Source organism: Lithobates pipiens, unplaced genomic scaffold, assembly GCF_037356315.1.
Source record: "Lithobates pipiens isolate NorthernLeopardFrog02 unplaced genomic scaffold, aLitPip1_a1.2 Scaffold_16, whole genome shotgun sequence".
In the NCBI taxonomy this organism is placed as follows: Eukaryota; Metazoa; Chordata; class Amphibia; order Anura; family Ranidae; genus Lithobates; species Lithobates pipiens.
In genome coordinates, this window is record NW_027507748.1 from 346,923,194 (window position 1) to 346,941,474 (window position 18,281).

An 18,281-nucleotide genomic window follows, 5' to 3' on the forward strand; every position below is an offset into this window, starting at 1 on the left:
TTGGTGCAATAAGATTATACATTAGCAGAAGCAAATTTAAAAGGAGTTTCTCTTTCCAAGTATTATACATTAATCAATGATGCAGAAATAGGGAAAGGAACAGTGATTTATACAACTTTCACCTGCAATTCACACATTTTTCTAACTGGGTTCTATTTCTTCTTTAACGCTTTCACTGCCAGAGTCATTTTTGTGGTTTATGCACATGTTTAAAAAAATTTTTAGTTAAAACACCCACACATTATACTTTTTAATACCCCTTATTTTTGTTAAAATACAAAAGAGGATGTTGCTCTGAGTAAATTGATACCCAACGTGTCGAACTTAAAATTTGTTCTCATCCGCAAAATGATGATGATGTTTGGTACCCAGTATTTTCTATAGGCGATACTTCCAAACTCTCCATAGGTCAGTTTAGACTTAACCATAAATAATTGGCCTCGAAGTATTGCTTTCTCTCCATTGTGCATGGCAACATATAATATGCGTATTGCAAGCGACATTTTCATGCATAGCTGCCACCAACATGTTCTTTTACACTTGTTTGTATGTGAACGTGGGGGAGGGGCAAGCTCACATTTTTTTTGGGGGGGGGGTAGTGTTTAGGTATAACTTTTTTTTTTTACTTTTCTTACTTTCACTCAAACTTTATTTATATCACATAGGGGCCAAAATGTTCCCTATGCGATATGATATTTTTAGTACAGGTTCTCTTTAATGAGACATCAGGTGTCTTTTACACCACTGATGTCTCAATTGTCCCCCAATAAATCTAATTGAGAGCACATTGAGCTCCATTAGCTTCTTCCTTGACTGCAAGGGCTGGGGAAAGTGACACCAGAAACTGGAAGTGATGTTCTCCAGAGCAGACTATTGTACTGTACTGAACAGTGACTGCATCGGATGTAGACACTTTTAGGTCAATAATTTCCCATCTGGCATGGTTGATTTTTAAATCAGCCCTTGTTGAGCCAGGTAGTACTGACAAAGCCATACCTGGCTTGAATTTTACTAAATCAGCAGGAATCAGCCAACTTTCAAGTGGTTTTTGGCCAGCTTAAGCAATTGATTGGCAGCATGACTTAAGGCCCATGCACACGATCAGACTTTTTGACAACAAACATGCAAATTAGCTGTTTTGGAGCAACATCCGACTGTGTGTACGCTCCATCGGACAAACTTTTTCGGTTTTCATCTGACTTTTGTTGGCTGTGCAAACGGACAAAATTTCTGGCAACAAAAGTCCGATGGGGCAAAGTCTGATCGTGTGTACAGAAAACCACAGGACTTTTGTACAAAGTACAAACAGGCATGCTCAGAACCAATGCAAAAGATCAGACAACAATACAGAAGTTGACCAAAGGTGGCGGTAAAGAGCAGAAAAACCACATGATTTGGTGAAAGTTGGCTGAAAAAGTCCTGCTGTGTGTATGCAATACAAGTTCAGGGCCGACACCCTTTATACAAAAATCCAAGGGAAAATTTGTACAAAGTCCTATCGTGTGTATGAGGCTTTAGTATAACATTGAATACCATTGGCATATGCTTTTTGATTGGAAATAGTCATCATGTTAGCTTTTCAGACAAGCACATATGAGTGTCAGGTTAACCACTTCAGCCCCAAAACAATTTACCCCCTTTCTGACCAAGCCATTTTTTGTGAAACGGAACTGCGTTGCTTTAACTGACAATCATGTGGTCATGCAACATTGTACCCAAACAAAATTTACGTCCATTTTTCCCACAAAAAGAGCTGGTGGTATTTGATCACCTCTGTGGTTTTTATTTTTTGTGCTATAAACAAAAGAAGAGTGACAATTTTGCAGAAAACACATTTTTTTTTCCTTTTGCTATAATAAATATCCCAAATAAAAAAAAAAAAAAAAATATTTTTTTCTTCAGTTTAGGCCGTTGTGTATTCTTCTACATATTTTTGGTAAAAAAACAAAAACACAATAAGCGTATATTGAGTGGTTTGCCCAAACGTTATAGCATCTACAAAATAGGGGATAGATTTTAGGCTTTTTTTTTTTTACTAGTAATGGCCGCGATTAGCGATCTTTATCAGGACTGTGATATTGCTGCGGACAAATCGGACACTTTTGACAATTTTTTGGGACCACTGACATTTATACAGCGATCAGCCACTGATTACTGTATAAATGTCACTGGCAGGGAAGGGGTTAACACTAGTGCGTTCTAACTGTGAGGAGATTGGACTGACTGGGAGAGAAGACAGATCGTTGTTCCTACTTAGTAGGAACACATGATCTGTTTCTCCTCCCCTGACAGGATAGGGATTTGTGTTTTTACACACACAGATCCCAGTTCTCGCTCCCGTGCCTGCATTCGTGGGTGGCCATCAGGTGCATCAGGTCCTCTGCCATGCAGCGTGCACCTGCTATGGTTCTTAAAGCGGCCCCAGTATATATACGGAGATTTGTGCAGCAGAGCCATTCTGCCGCCGTATATATACAGGAGCTGGTCTGGAAGCAGTTAAATTGCTTATTTATTTTTTGTAGTATTAGCCAATAACCAGTGTCTTTCATATTTTCAATAAGTAAAAAACTTGATTTTTATAGCCCTTGTCCTCTGTGCTGGAGGTAACTTTTAAAATCAGTTTAACTGTATGCAAGTATGCAGCCTGGACAAGTCAGAACTGCTGTTGCATTTACATGTGCTGTTTTGAGCTCCAATATTACACTCAAGGAAATTGTCTTTTAACAAGCATGGAGTGAGCATACTATGTGCAGTATTCAAGCCATATTTAGGTCAACTACTTTACAGAGTATTTGCTTACAGTGAACAAGATTTTCCAAGCTGCCTCTTGATCAGAAGGGGGTTTGGAAAACTCATGCTTTTGTTGGATTACATCATACGTTAAGCAAAGACCAAATATTGAAAAATAATATTTGGTTACATAAGTTATGCTTTTTGTACCATAACTGCATCTATATTGACTATTTATCAATAAAATTATTACCTGGAAGAGTTTTCACCACAAAATTCAGAATTTCACTTTTCCGTTTATCTCCAATCATGATGTATACACTTCCATTGTATTCAGTGTTGGGAATCAAGCCAGAAACTTCAAAGATTTTGTCTTTCTGAGGCTTTTGCCACTGGAATAAAATAAAAATAAGGTTAATAAATTACTATATCTTAATTTGAATGTTCATTTAATATTTATATAAACAAATAAATAATACATTTTAATTTTTAATAGGATAAAAGACCAAATGATACTTAACTAAACTATAACCTAATAACTACAAAGACTTTTGTGTAGCACTGCTGCAAGGAAGGGTCCGTGATCTACTATAATAGTGGTGGCATACTTGTTATTAAGATGGTAAATGATGAACCTACTGTAATGTAATTACTGTATTGAAACCCCCAAAACTTGTAATAATTGTCATAAAACATTTGACAGGCTGAAATCAATGCCATAAATCTTAGTTCAACTGATTTAAGATAATTTAGAAATCTATATAATTTTTTCCTTAAAAACTTAATAGGAGAATGGGGAGTAGTGTATTGCAAGGGAAGCTAGACTAGAATGTAAGCTGGATGAAAATCACTGTCTCCCCTAGCAAGGACCCCAATAGAAGTATAGCTGGGGGTTTCTGCCCTGTTAGTGTGTCCCACCTTTCTGTGTGTTAGGTTCCCTGTTTCTCTAAGAAGGGGCCTACCAACTTTATATATAGCTTGTTATAAGAGCTAGGGAAGAAAGTCAGTAAGAGAAATACACCAGTAGACATATGTATGCTTTCTCCTTCGGGGGTAAAGGATAGGCCTTAGGCCAGGACTTGGGGAAGGAATGGACATTGATTGTTTCCTCCTTAGGGGTAACAGATGGGCCATAGGCCTGAGACTTGGGAAAGAAAGGGACATAGATGGAAACATGCGTGCCTCCTATGTTACCCAAAAACTGGGAACAGTTACAAAAGGTAAAACTTTTGATAATGCTGCCATATTTTGGACTTAGTTATTCCATGTTTTTTGATTGTAATTAATAAGGCCTAAGTTATGTGCACCATTCAAATTTTCAGTAAAATTGTCTAGATATATTATGTGAAGACAATCAACATATTAAGTGAAGCGCGACTGGGTAACAGATATGGTGATCTGCTGTTAACTAAGCTGGACTGGTCGTAAAGTCTCTGTGAGATGCAATTGTACAGCCAATAACTCGGGCAAGGAGACATTTAGCAGCCAGTCAGGAGTGAGTTGCAGGTTAGTGATGGAGGGCAGTGGCTCCTCCGCTATCTTGGCCCCCATTTCTATCAGCCCCCAGGTGTTGGATTCTTGACCAGCTCTAGAACTGAGGTAATGTGGAACCTGAGGGGGTATGAAGATAGAACGATGGGTCAGAGCCTTGGCTCACTCACTATTCCTGCAAAGCTATACTGTAGCCTTATCAACCCAGATGTCAAGGTGCCGTCTTACAGAAATGATATTTTTTTCAAGTGATTTTTATTTATTTTTTTAGCATTATTTATGAAACAGTCTATACTGGTGGTCCTAACTCTGTATAAAAATAGTAAAATGGATCAGACAAGTTTTGGCTACTTCCAGTTTTTACTTCTGGTGTATATTTTATCATTCTGCTTGTACAATTTAGTAATCTAAGGAAAATATGTCAATGAACAGTTTTGAAAGGCATTTCAGGTAACACATGTTGCCAAAACGACTGAAAATAATGTTTAGAAGCAAAACATTTGTAGCTTACGATGTCACGTAGCTCTGCATTAATAAGACTTAGGTGGTATTCAAAACGTTGATCCTTGTAAAGCTCTTCCACAGTCACTTGCTTGTTGTCCTTGCTTCTCAAGGTCAACGAGATAGTTGGAACAAGTATTGTTACTGAACTGACATGTGCAATATAATTCAATTTTGGCAAAATCAAGAAAGCTATAAAAAAAAACAACATTGAACTGTAAGTGACAGGCTATGTTGTACGATGTTTATATGTATGATAATCCTATCAGTGGTCAAACTTTAGATTATCTGTATAAATTACTACAATGAAACTTTTTTGGTTGTCTCCAAGGAATGGCAGCTGTGTTTATTAAGGTATATGTTAAGTCTTACCTTGTAAAACAACCTTTTTGGTTTAAAATAGAAATGAAAGGCCAAATATGTGAGCATAATCTCTGCTCTTGACTGCATAGCGGGCTTGGAGAGTTAGAAGTGGAGACTGCAAGGGTGGAAGGGGGGGGCATGTTAGCAGTTGGAAGAGAAAGAGCAATACATTGCTCTTCCTAATTATTAGCTGTGCAGGGGAGCATGTCTGCACAAGTCTGACCATTGGAGGATAGACAGGCTGTGCTCCCAGTGCAGCCAGAAAACTGGCCACATTAGGATGGTTGTGCTCTCATGCCTTGTGTGGTCAGTTTTAAATAGGAAGGCAGCAGGACTGGCAGGATCACCAGGTATTTCACACAAAGGAAGTGATACAGAGAGAACAGGATACTTTTTAACATAAGTACAGAGTATAACAGGCACATATCAGGAATATGTAATGTTGGGGTACATAATAAAAAAAAAGTACTTATTCATTGCTTAATGCTGATTTGCGGATTACCAAGTACAGCTTAATCCAACCACATAGATCTTTATTTTAAAACTGCTATAATACAGTGACTTCATTGTCTAGAGAATTGTGACAGACCTACTCTTTAATTGTTAATTTATGTACGTACTACCACATAGTTAACTCATACCAATAGATTGCATTCCTTTATTACTAAGCAGTCTGGTGTTTGCTTTGTGATACTAAACCATAGTGTATGCAGGATATTTTCAGTAGTGCAATATCTTCTTTTTTAACTTGGAGTGTCAGAGGGGCTGAGGTCATTCTCCAAGTCGAGGCAAGAGAACAGAGGAACCAAATGACCAAGTGACTCCTGTGGGGGGGGTAGCGCTTCACACATTATGGCCAACCTACATGTCAAATGAAGACCTCCAGCATTCGGGCACTTCTATCTCAGTTCAGACACTTCCATCTTCATCTGATCTTCCTTTCAGATATCTCTCTTCTGGCCTCCAAAACATCTGATCAAACCAGGATCAATTTGATCAGATGCTGTACAAGCTGGTAACAGCTTGTAATAAACAAACCAAAACCGGAAGTGACAAAATCCTTGTCACCTCTGGTTTCTGACATCATTTCTTCCACTCTTCACAGGCAATGCAACCCGACTAGTGGCAAGTGTACTAGGCATCCCGATGGGATGAGAGAGTCTGGTAAAGGTGGCGGAAGGAGGGGTAGGGCCCTTCCACCACCTGTAAAAGTGATAGAGCAGATAAGCACAGCTGAGTCAATTTGAAAATGTGACAGCAGATGTGGGGAGAAGAACCCAAGCCCGTTGTCACAGGGAAGAGGGTGAGAGCAGACCTGCTGAAATGTTACACATTATACCCCAAATATGGGTGTAACATGTTCAAAAGGTGAACTTATCCTTTAATGCACATTTCTATATGATTGCTGAGCCAGTCTAAATGGAGTTAGATATCATCTTAATGTCATTTATCTGTCAGTTCCCAGTGGTTAACACAGTGGGCTTCCAGGTATATTGACTTGAGGTCTGCCATAAACTATTCGAATCCCAGCTGGTTCAAGAGCAACAGGCTGATATTTGCACTGTATATGGCAGGATGAATGTACCAAGTTGATTGACCAATCAGCTTGGCTACAGCCAAGCTGTTGGATTTACTTAAACTAAATATAAACTATATTCCTCCATTAAAACCTCTAGGCTTTTGAGGGTGTGATCATAATATATACAGTATTATCAATAACAGTGATGCTATTATTGAAGATTTGCTATATATATAGTTAATATTTGTAATGATTGATTCAAATAGAAATTGGATAGGTTCACTAGACACATGGTCTGCTGACAAGGAACAAATAGCTCTCCTTGCCAAAAGGGGATGCCTGCATTGGGGTTATAAAAGTTTTTAAGCTATTATCCAGCCAGTTAAAATACAATGCTGCACCTGCTCCATTCCCCATATGCACACACCTTTGACTAAATTAGTAAATGGATTTTGTCAACAAAAATGGTAAATTGGATGGGAAAATATTATAGTTGAAAAAAAGTGTGACTAGTGAAAAGAAGAGTGGCACAGTAGCCCTACTCTCATCCAGTGTGCACACAAAGATAGTATAACAATGTTATCTTCTATGCTTGATCCATTTAAATTTCAGGGGTCAGTCAGAGCAAAATGAGCATTAGTAGACATCGAGGGAATGTGTTTTTTCTTACTAATAACAATGGAGGAAACTAGTCATGATCTAGCATATTTTGTTTGCAATTGCTATATGGATCCTGGGATTTCTTCAGCCTAGATTTAATGGGTAAGCTGAAACAAAGTGCACTTATTCCTTTTGGCCCCTTCAAATCTAAAGTACCCTTCCCTCCTCTTCAGACACTTACCTGCCTCCATCCTGACCACAGTGTAGACCTTTATGGTATCAAGTGTCTCCAGCCTCAGTAGATGGATCTATAAAGTCTATATTGATCTACTTCACAGGCAAATAATATCTTCCCCAATGTGTGATATTTTAGATTAGGAGGACATAAATGGACGAGTTTACTTTAAATCAAGTCCTTAGGGAGGCTAAGCATTATAGCATTATCAGATGCCTTCATAAACAAAAGGACAATTCAAGCAGGTATGTAAATCTTCCAGTCTTAATTTGGGCCCCAACAAGATTCCATTGCTCAGGGAGTAGATGCAAATCCTTCAATCGCAACAGTTCTCTTAATTGGTAGAAGTAAATCTGTAAATTAATATTATATAATTTTCCTATTTCTTTTTATAAAACATTCAGGTGCACAATTAAAAACTGGGTAAATAAAGAGTACTTACTATCATCCCGTGGGTTGAGCCTCTTGGACATGACCCAGTCAGAGGAACAGTTTCTTGTTAAAGCTTTGACTCTCCCAAAATATTGGTGTTCCATGAAGTCCTCTTCATCACCAGTGATTGAATTTGTTAAATTACAGTAGACTTCAGTTATATTATGACATTCAGAAAATAATGACCACCCAGTCTGGCCATATCTTTTGAAAAAAAATAAAAAATCATTAGGTTTATGATCCATACTGTCTCAGTCTTTTGTATTTTGCTACTACTTGTTTATTGGTTCCTACACTATTAATAAGCTGGTTATCCCAATGGTTGAGCATTTTCATCTACATTACTCAGAGAAGATATGTAGCGGCTGTATATATATTGTGTCACATGTTATTTTGGTTACCCTTTTATATTTTGCTGAAATTGTTTTGACATAGTCTACTTGGCTTTGTATGTTGTATCTACTTTCTTTTGAAATCTAATAAAAACTATTGAAATGTAAGCATTAGGTTTAGTTTCTTTGTCTTTGATGTAATTACTGATTTCTAATAATGATCCATGTTCAGCAAATAAATACTGGAGAGCCTATCGTCACATCAGGTTATCTAGCTGTTTTTGAGACAGCTAGATAACCTGGTGTCCACAGCCATTTTTTTGAACCTCCTCTCATTTAAGTCTGGACAAGCGGTGTTTGAGGATTTTAAATATGATCCCAGCAGTACTCAAGGTCCCAGCAGTACCCAGTTAGTACTGCTGGGACCTTGAATAAAGGGACATACCCTGAAAGCTTGTCCTGAAAAATTGTATGGTAGTGCAAATAGAAAATGATCATGGACAGTACCCAATTGTTTCGGTCACAAGTGGGGTGGGTATTGATGAGCATCTAGAAAAAAAGTTCAAAGGTCTTTTTGAAAAGTTTATTGGTTTAGAGCATCAAGATAAGCCAATGTGTTTTTGGAAAAAGGCCTATCCCTTCCTCAGGGTTGAAGCACTGCATACAATTAGAATCACGATGAGATGCAATAGGAGACCCATTTTAGGGCTTGATAAATACTGTTAAATCTTAAGGGCATTATAAACTGCCTGCCAGCAACACTCTTAGCAATGACAGTATTTGTTGTTGGGGTTTGAATTTCCCCCATCATTTACTGGCTGCAACAGGGAAGACTGTCTAATATGGTCAGGTAAGGAATTGTTGGGGAAGTGCTAGTATTTAGGCAACTATGGGGGCCAGTGTTGTTTTGGTGTTTTTTTTAGGCCTTTGGATTCCACTGTCTAAGCACAATAGCTCAGTATTTCTCCTCAGTAGGTAAAAGGAATACCTTATTATTATAAAATATAATACATTTTCTTTAATGGGTAATCCATAATGGAATGTAGTAATAAAACCTGTCCTGTACTTCCATTTGTTATTCAAAAGTACGTGAACAAAAATAAAGCAGTTAGACAGTTGGGGCAATGATGATGTGCAAATTTTAGTAACTCTAATGCCACGTACACACAATCGGAATTCTCGTCAGAAAAAGCTCTGATGGTTTTCCCGATGGAATTCCGACAGAATTCGGCTCACGCTGTCTTGCCTACACACGGTCACACCAAATTCCGATCGTTAATAACATGGTGAGGTACAACACGTACGACGGGACTAGAAAAAGGAAGTTCAATAGCCAATAGCTTCTGTCTCGTAGTTGAATCTGAGCATGCTTGATTTTTGGCATGTCAGAATTGCATACACACAATCGGAAATCTGCGATAGAAAGTTTTTCCGTCTGGAAAATTGAGAACATGCTATCAATTTTTGGCTGGCGGAAATTCGGACAGCTAAATTCCAATGGAGCATACACACGGTCGCATTTTCCAATGAAAAGCTCTCATCTGTCTTTTTCTGCCTGGAATTCCGATCGTGTGTACGTGGCATTAGCAACTAGAAAGCAAAGAAATGTTGTAATTTAGCTTGATGTTTGTGTTCTTTTCTTGTTTTTGTGCTTTTTAAACATCAAAGGCATATGCCTATAACCAGCTCTGATTGGGCCCATTATAATCACTTCACCTGTTTGGAAGGTAAGAAATAGTTTTCTTTCAGATTTCTCAATTAACCCTCTGCACACTGCTATAGTTTTACATACTTACATAAGATGATTGCACAAAAATCATACATTCAGATTTTAAAATGTGTCTTTAAAATGTAGAGGTTCCCCACAGAATGAGGTCCTGGGATTTGAAAACTGTGATCTTCTTTTCTTATGAGCACTGAGATGGATCAGTGTGATTCTGATTAGTCAAATTGGTCACGTGCTAGCCAATCAGAATTACTTGAATTCATCTCTGAACCACTGTGTAGGCCAATCATTATTGGAGATTAATGCAGCAGATGGTGTAATGTGTTAGTTCTAACTTTCCATTTTTTCGGAAAAGTTGAACTTATACATTAAATTGCTTGGATGACTGGCACATATTTTTGTAGCAGAGTGCTTGTTTATTTACCATGCTCAGGTGCAGGCACAGACCTCTTTAACTCTTTTTCCCACAACTTTCTGGATTCCTGGACATGCCCATGGAAGATAAGTTTCTCAGCTTCCCTCCCTCAGCAGTTCAGGGAGGACACACCTGAGGTAGAAGTAGCTGGCCACATGACCTGCAGCCAGGTGGGAAACCCTCCATTGTCACAACAGGCCCCTAACAGCAAGACAGAAGCCTAATAGCATGCAACTTCTGAAGACCCAGCTAAGATGGAGAGCACCTCCTCGATTGCTAACTGAGTGCTCAAGTTTCATTAGGGTGACCCTGAGTTGCCTGCCTGGATTCCTTCATCCATTTGCTTATGTTTTCAAAGCTACCCTGGAGTTCAACGTGGCGGATGCTGTTTATGAGTATAATCGCAAAAAAACTTTGCTTTGAGGAGACTCAGGATTAGCTTTTTTTTGTGATACTTTACCCACAACAACTTGATAAAAATAATGTTCTTTAGCAAGGAATATATATTCCACATTAATAATTATGCTACCAAAAATAAGTGTGTGCTGTAAATTGCCTCCAGCATTGGAGAAGCAGTAAATCTTTAGGCTGCCAGCAGATCGGCCTCTAGTGGCTCTGATTTTGGCCACAATTCCAAAAATGGAGAGCGACTAAGCATGTGCAGAGCAGAGATAGACAGTGTATTACTGGATTATAAACAGTACAGGCACTTATTTTTCATGTTTTACATGCTATACCTACAAAAGTGGCCAGTCTAGACTTAAATTTCTGAATAAAGTTCCACTTTAATTCAAAGCAATGATGATTATATGTGCTCTATTGCTGCATGAGAAATGTTAATTTTAATGATAGGTTAACTTTAAATTTAAAAACTATTACCATAAAAATTGCAAAAGCTGTGGATTGAGTCTAAGAATTTAATCAGTACCTTCTATACAATGTACAGGCATGCAACAGGGGAATCTCTTGCATTTTCTAATTGATGCATTATAAAGAAAGTCAAAACATCAGTGCTATGTTAGGAGTGGAATAGTAATTGTGAAATGGTGCCACAACACTTACATGAATAGAATTAATTGATACTGTAACATTTTTGTGCACTTTGACTGTGTGCGCCAGTGGGGGCTGGTGGGCTTTTCTTCTGGGGGGGGGGGGCGTGAAATGACTAGCACTACCCCCCCGGCAGCCAAAACTGATGCAGCCCCCCCGGTTGGCATAGCACTGATGCACCCCCTGGGCGGCGCAGCACTGATGCCCCCCGCACCAGGGGCAGCCACGAGGCTCGCAGCACTGTCAGCCAGAACCCCTGGAGGTCCGGAACTTACTATGCAGTGGCTGTGTCCTCCTTTCCTCTTCCAAGCAGCGGCGGGTCCACTCCAGAATGTCTTCTCTTCCACATCTCTAGGCATCCAAGAGGATCGCCTGGCGCTTTGGCCAATCAGGCAACAGGCCTCACTGACCTGCCTCCTGATTGGCGGGGAGTAACTGTAGTGTGAAAATAGCAAAAATTTATTTGCTATGATCACACAATTGGGTTGGGTCAGGGTGCACTCTCGGCGCCCTGAGCCCACCCTATTTTGAAGCCTTTTAGAGCCTCCGGCTCTTACCAGGTGCTTCGAAAAACACCCCCCGCCCACCCACACCATAGGAATTCATGTCCTGTAGGGGTCCGGGACATGGATAGAGAGGGTGGTGCAGGTGCAGCACCAAGCACAGCCCATAATGCATGGACCACTCCTGGTGTGCACTGAGAGTATTGTACCTGTGTGCTGCGACTGCCTGTGCTGCTGTTCTTTGTGTTGTCTCACTGGGGTTTATTTATAAAACATTTGTTGCACAAATGTCATAAGCATTTGTCCAGGCTGCATGAGTTATCCCCATATTGTCTCTAATACTATGACTTCCTATGATTTTCAGCTCCATCTAGTGGCCAATATATTTTTCTGAAATACCTCAACCAGAAAACATATTGCATTTCGATGGGTTGACAATTAGATGGAGTTGTAGTTGGACAATCGTAGGAAGTCATAGTAGAGAAAACATAAGGAGAATTTGTGCAGCCTGGATAAATGCTTGTGACAGTTGTCCAGCTAAACTTTTAAAGATAGACCCCTTAGTGTGCTATCTGTGTGTGTATTTGGCACATAAGCTTTGTCGCTGAATGTGTTTTTGCAAACTGTTGGCTGTTTGCAGTAAGTGGAGGGGGAGATCACTGCCTTTATTCTTGGGTATGCAATCACTATACAGTGTATATAATAAATTGATGGTACAAGATGAAAACAAAGTAGGAGAGCAGTTGAAACACAGGAAAAGAATGTCAAGGGAGAGTGCCATAATTTGGAAAAGAGCAGATAGGGCGATGGTGCATAAGGCTGGTTTCACACTGGAACATGCAGTGGCACACAGCCGGAGTCCGGTGCACCATCCAATTCACATAGGTGTGAACCCAGCCTGAGGCTCTAGTCATTTTTCCAGCCTTTGTTCTAAAGTATTTTTTGTTTTTATTACTTTTAGACAATGGAAAGCTGGTCACTGGGGTGTAAGCATGCCAGATATGTAAGTTTTTGCACGTTTTTCAGGCTTTTCCATTAGGCTAAGTTAATGACTAGTGTCTCGTGAATGTGATTTTTTTTGCTACGTGCATAGGACAGCCCTTTAATTTCAGTGGGCTGCCTTAAGCGCAAAAAAAAAATGGCAACTAAGCTCCAATACTTTTATTACCATTCACTTTTGCACATTTTAACATCTAACATCTGCTTGCCATGTTTGAAGTACCATTAACAATGAATGGCGACACAAGCACAACATGTGCACACGTTCACAGAATACTTAGGTGTGAATAGAAGGTTAACATCTATTGGGGCCAAAAACTCTTATAGCTTATAGCTCAAATAAAGTTCATGTACTTTTTCCAAGCTACCAGCTTTAAATGACACTATGCTCAGGTGTGAACAGGGATCATTGAAAACTATGGGATTTTGGATGTCGAGTGTTTTGGAGTTTCAAGCTAAAAAACGCTCAGTTTTTGCAGTTTAACCAGCTGGTTGAGCGAAAAAAACAGACCCAATTCCTTCATCCACACATGTGAAGTGGATGAGGGAATCCTCTCATTGGGGTTTATTTGCTAAAGCTGGAGAATGCAAAATCAGCGCACTTCTGCATAGAAACCAATCAGATTCTAACCTCAGCTTGTTAAGATTAATTCATCTTAATTAAGATTTGGCAATAAAACCTGGAAGCTGATTGGTTTCTATGCAGAAGTGAGCCTGATTTTGCACTCTCTAGCTTTAGTAAATAAACCCCACAGTGTCATTGTATTCCTGCCTGCAGCACTGATCAACAGGACATTTTCTAGCAGGGCAGTAATATAGAAATTGATTGGTAGAGCGACTTCTCTACAACCACAGTGCCCATACATGTACCAAAATTTGGCCGGCCCCTGCTGAACCATCTGAATTTCAATCCATCTATGGGCAGCTTAACCACTTGAGATCGGCGCTATAGTCAATTGATGGCTATAGCGCGGATCTCCTTTTTTGGGACTACGTCTATTGACGTAGTCCCATGTACGAGCGGCCTGCGCGCCTATCTGTGATCTGCGAGTCCATGAGACTCGCCTGATCACCGATCCGTGCAAGGGGTCGATCCCGACCCCTTATCACGTGATCAGCTGTCAGCCAATGACAGCTGATCATGTGATCTAACGGAGCCGGTAATCGGCTATTATTCCTCCTCGCGCTGACAGCGCGAGGAGAAAAAAAAAAAGCCGATCACCGGCGGCCGTGATCGGGACATCAGTCCCGATCACGGCCAGCCCTGCTAGCGACCACCTGCCCCCTGCCAGTGCCCACATGCCCCCTGCAGTGCCCCACTTATTAAAAGTAAGTGCCCCCCGTCAGTGCCACCCAGCAGTGCCCATAGTGCCACCCAGCAGTGCCCACAGTGCCACCCAGCACTGCCCACAGTGCCACCCAGCAGTGCCACCCACAGTGCCACCCAGCAGTGCCCACAATCTGCCTCAAAGGTGCTGCACCCCAGTGCCGCCCATCAGTGCCCAGCAGTGCCGCCCATCAGTGCCCAGCAGTGCCGCCCATCAGTGCCCAGCAGTGCCACCTATCAGAGCCACCTATCAGTGCCACCTATCAGTGCCCATCAGTCCCATCTATCAGTGGTACCTATCAGTGCCCATTCGTGCCACCCATCCATGCCACCCATCCGTGCCATCTTATCTGTGCCCATCTTTGCCCATCAGTGCCGCCTTATCTGTGCCCATTGGTGCCGCCTTATCTGTGCCTATTAGTGCCGCCTTAACTATGCCTATCAGTGCCCACCAGTGCAGCCTATCAGTGCCCACCAATGCAGCCCATCAGTGCCCACCAGTGCAGCCTATCAGTGCTGCCTAATCAGCGCACTTCAATGAAGGAGAAAAATGACCCGTTTGCAAAATTTTATAACAAACTATTAAAACTATTTTTTTTGCATCTTTTTTTGTTTGTTTAGCAAAAAATAAAACTCCGAGCTGTAATTAAATACCACCAAAAGAAAGCTCTATTTGTGGGAAAAAAATGATAAAAATGTCATTTGGGTACAGTGTTGTATGGCCGCGCAATTGTCATTCAAAGTGCATCAGCGCTGAAAGCTGAAAATTGGTCTGGGACTGAGGGGGGTTTAAGTGCCCAGTAAGCAAGTGGTTAAAATTGATTGTGTGTTAGCACTGCTGACAGGAAACAAAGGACAGCTGGCAAAGGGGAGAGAACAATGAGTAGGGGAGAAGATAAAAAGATGGAGCATGCTCACTAAGGATTAAAAGAAGCATCTAGTGCTTGTCAGGGAACAGGCAGTGCTCTTCTATGTTTATATTATGCAAGATTCAGCTGTCATTATTCAGGCAGGTGATTAAACTTACCTCTTGTATTGGACACTAAAAAATACATCTGGTGGAAGGTGATCTTTGTTCCATTGTAGCACGTATTCAAAATTTGTTGCATTAAAGGTCACATTGTGATGTGTAAAGTTTAGACAGCTATGGCAGAGGTTCACTGAAAAACAAAATAATTTCATATACATGCACGGTCAATATTGTATGTAAATTATATCCAACCATCATATTTTAGTTCTTGGAAGACTCATACTGGATGAATCAACCACTTCTTATGATTCTTAGAGAATGAGATCTACCACTGGAGTTTTTGGCTCTAACCTCCTTGTGACCATAAGAAAGCCTGGTGAGGGGAATCTCTTACGTGCTCTGTAACATGAAATAATAATACAATCCAACAGGAAGTGTGAGATACCTTAGTAAGTGCCACAGTGCATGGACAGACCTGGGGAATAAAGTGCAAAGCTCTTGCATCTGGAGACCCCAAAAATATAAGATAAGGTATTATTTGAAATTTAAATAAATATATCTGCTCTTTGAGTTACCTATTTTGTCCAATATGCAGCCACTGATTTTACCAACTGATTGCTGCATGCTACATAGGGATGTACTAAATCCAAGCAGGGATGAGAGTCATTGCTCTTCAACATTCTGCCAGGCAGTCTGTGACAGCTACATTGATGGTAGTGGGAGCTTTCCATAAGGTTCTACATAGTTCATATCCAGTTTAATAAGGAACAACAACCCGTTGCTAGAAACCCAACTCCAGCCCCAAGAAAAAAGGTACCCTTGCAGTGGGGCCCTCCAGCACTGCAATGGTAAATTGCTTGTTACATCTAGCAGGCTCTCGCCATCTGTGCAACCATTCCCCTCAGCCTCCTCTTCAAAATATGATTGTGGGCATTTTTTTTGCAAATTGTAGATGCTTTCAGGCTAAAGAGTGTTTGTTTTAGCCAATGGAGAGATAGTTACAAGCTCTGGACAAGTTTTTAGGCATGAAATTACATGTATCAGGTTTTTCAGGTGCCCCCACTGAAGCCCAAAAAAACGCAATTATGCCCAAAACAAGCTCTTGTACTTTTTGGAAACTTGCTTCAAATCCCTCAGGTGGGAATTATTTATTATTATACAAGATTTATATAACGCCAACAGTTTGCGCCACACTTTACAATATAAAAGCGATGTGCAGTCCAATATAGAAGGAACAGGGGGGCACTGTTCAAATGGAGGTTTAAGCGTTCCATTGAATAGGGCAAGTACCCACAGCCTTTTCCTCTGTATCCTAGATTTAGTGGCATTTATCCCTTGCAGTGTGAGGAAAGGAGCACTGTAAGGGATTTTTTTTTGTCATCCTGGAGTTACGATTCCAAATGATGTATTGTTTTATTGTTTAACATGTTCGAAACATCTACAAGCATACCCCACTTTTAAGTATACGATAGGGTTTATTTACTAAAGCTGCAACGTGCAAAACCAGGCTCACTTCTGTATAGAAACCAATGAGCTTCAAACCCCAGCTTGTTCAAGTAAGCTTTGGTAATAAAACCTGGAAGGTCATAGGTTTCTATGCAGAAGTGAGCCTGATTTTGCTCTTTCCAGATTTAGTAAATAAATCCCAATGTGTACTTAAAAGGGGGGTATGCATGTAATTCTTATTTGTTTTAAGAGAAATGAATGACCTGCTAAGCCATATTAAACCAATGATACAAAGGTAAATCTCTAATGGACCCTAAATATTTGCCATCAGCTACACAAACATGACCCATACTTTATCCGCTGCTCCACTTAGCATTCTTAGGGATATTCATTTCAAACAATGCACAGAATATAAATATCAATCTGGAACCTGTTCTTGGCAGTTTTGCCTATACTTTTACAGACAAATGCTCTTTGCTTTGTTTTTCTCAAAAATAAGTATAATATTTTTAATGGAAAACATACAATTGTCGAACATTTTTTCCCCCAAATAACAGTATAAAATAATAATAATAATAATAACAGAATATATCCCTTGAATTTACTGTATGGTAACTTTTTAAAGTAATATTTTCAGGCAGTAGTTTATGAAATAAAACAAATGCTCACAGACGTAACCCTGAAAAATGTATAATTAAAGCAATTCTTAATATATTGCCTATAATGAAATCATTACTAATCTAAACTGAACATGTACAAAGGAGATATAGCACTATAGTGCTATATAGCTGTACTGGATTTCCTACGTAGATTTACAGATAACAGAAGCGGTGATATGTCTTTGTGGTTGGCTTCTGAGTATCTGTATTTCATTACCTTTTTACTTCCTTGTGTATAACTGCAAGAGTGTATAATACAGATCTTACCTAAAAAGCAGCTGAAAAATAAGTAACAAAGTGTCCTCTTCATCTATTGCCAGAACACATGAACTAGTCAAATCATTTGATTGTCCGATACGAAGTATTCAGTGACATGAACGGGCCTTCGGATGTGACGATGCGGTGTATTGTTCTCCAACAGTGACACAGAAAATGTGTTGAGCACACAGGTTTCAGTGTTTTTCTTGAGAAGGGAGTATCCTAGTTCAAGGCAAAGGGTGCTGAATGACTAAAGGCAAAATTATTCTGAAAGGCAACTCCTATGTACCAGTTTGACCAATTACCTGCTCGTTGTAGAAACATACTTTCATTTTGTGTCATCATGCCAAATGTAGCAAAGCAAGAATCATTTAAACGTATTATTGATAAGCAAAAATGGAGCGGAATGTATAGAACCCATAATTGTTACAGTTCTACCACCCCATCTAAAGGATAAATCCGATTATAGAGCAGAGGCATGATCTTTAGCACTGAAAAGACATACTGGGGGTTATTTACGAAAGGCAAATCCACTTTGCACGGCAAGTGCACTTGGAAGCGCAGTCGCTCTAGATCTTAAGGGGTAGGTGAAATGAGTGGAAGCTCTGCTGATTTTATCATCCAATCATGTGCAAGCTAAAATGCTGTTTTTTATTTTCCTTGCATGTCTCCCTCGGATCTACAGCGACTTTACTTCCAAGAGGAAACAAAGGAAAAAGCTGGCG

General features: G+C 40.0%; 1 protein-coding gene across 1 annotated transcript in view; it reads right to left on the reverse strand.

The window, feature by feature from the left end:
* The window catches only part of IL22RA1 (interleukin 22 receptor subunit alpha 1), a 42,985-nt gene extending 25,200 nt beyond the window's left edge, over nt 1–17,785 (reverse strand). Inside the window, exons 1-5 of the mRNA XM_077481841.1 lie at nt 17,566–17,785; nt 15,251–15,383; nt 7,882–8,075; nt 4,733–4,914; nt 2,984–3,122 (exon numbers count right to left, since the gene is read on the reverse strand). Coding sequence (XP_077337967.1) covers nt 2,984–3,122; nt 4,733–4,914; nt 7,882–8,075; nt 15,251–15,383; nt 17,566–17,608 — 691 coding nt within the window. The 5' untranslated portion in view covers nt 17,609–17,785. The remainder of the gene's footprint in view (nt 1–2,983; nt 3,123–4,732; nt 4,915–7,881; nt 8,076–15,250; nt 15,384–17,565) is intronic.
* Between the last annotated feature and the right edge of the window lie 496 nt (nt 17,786–18,281).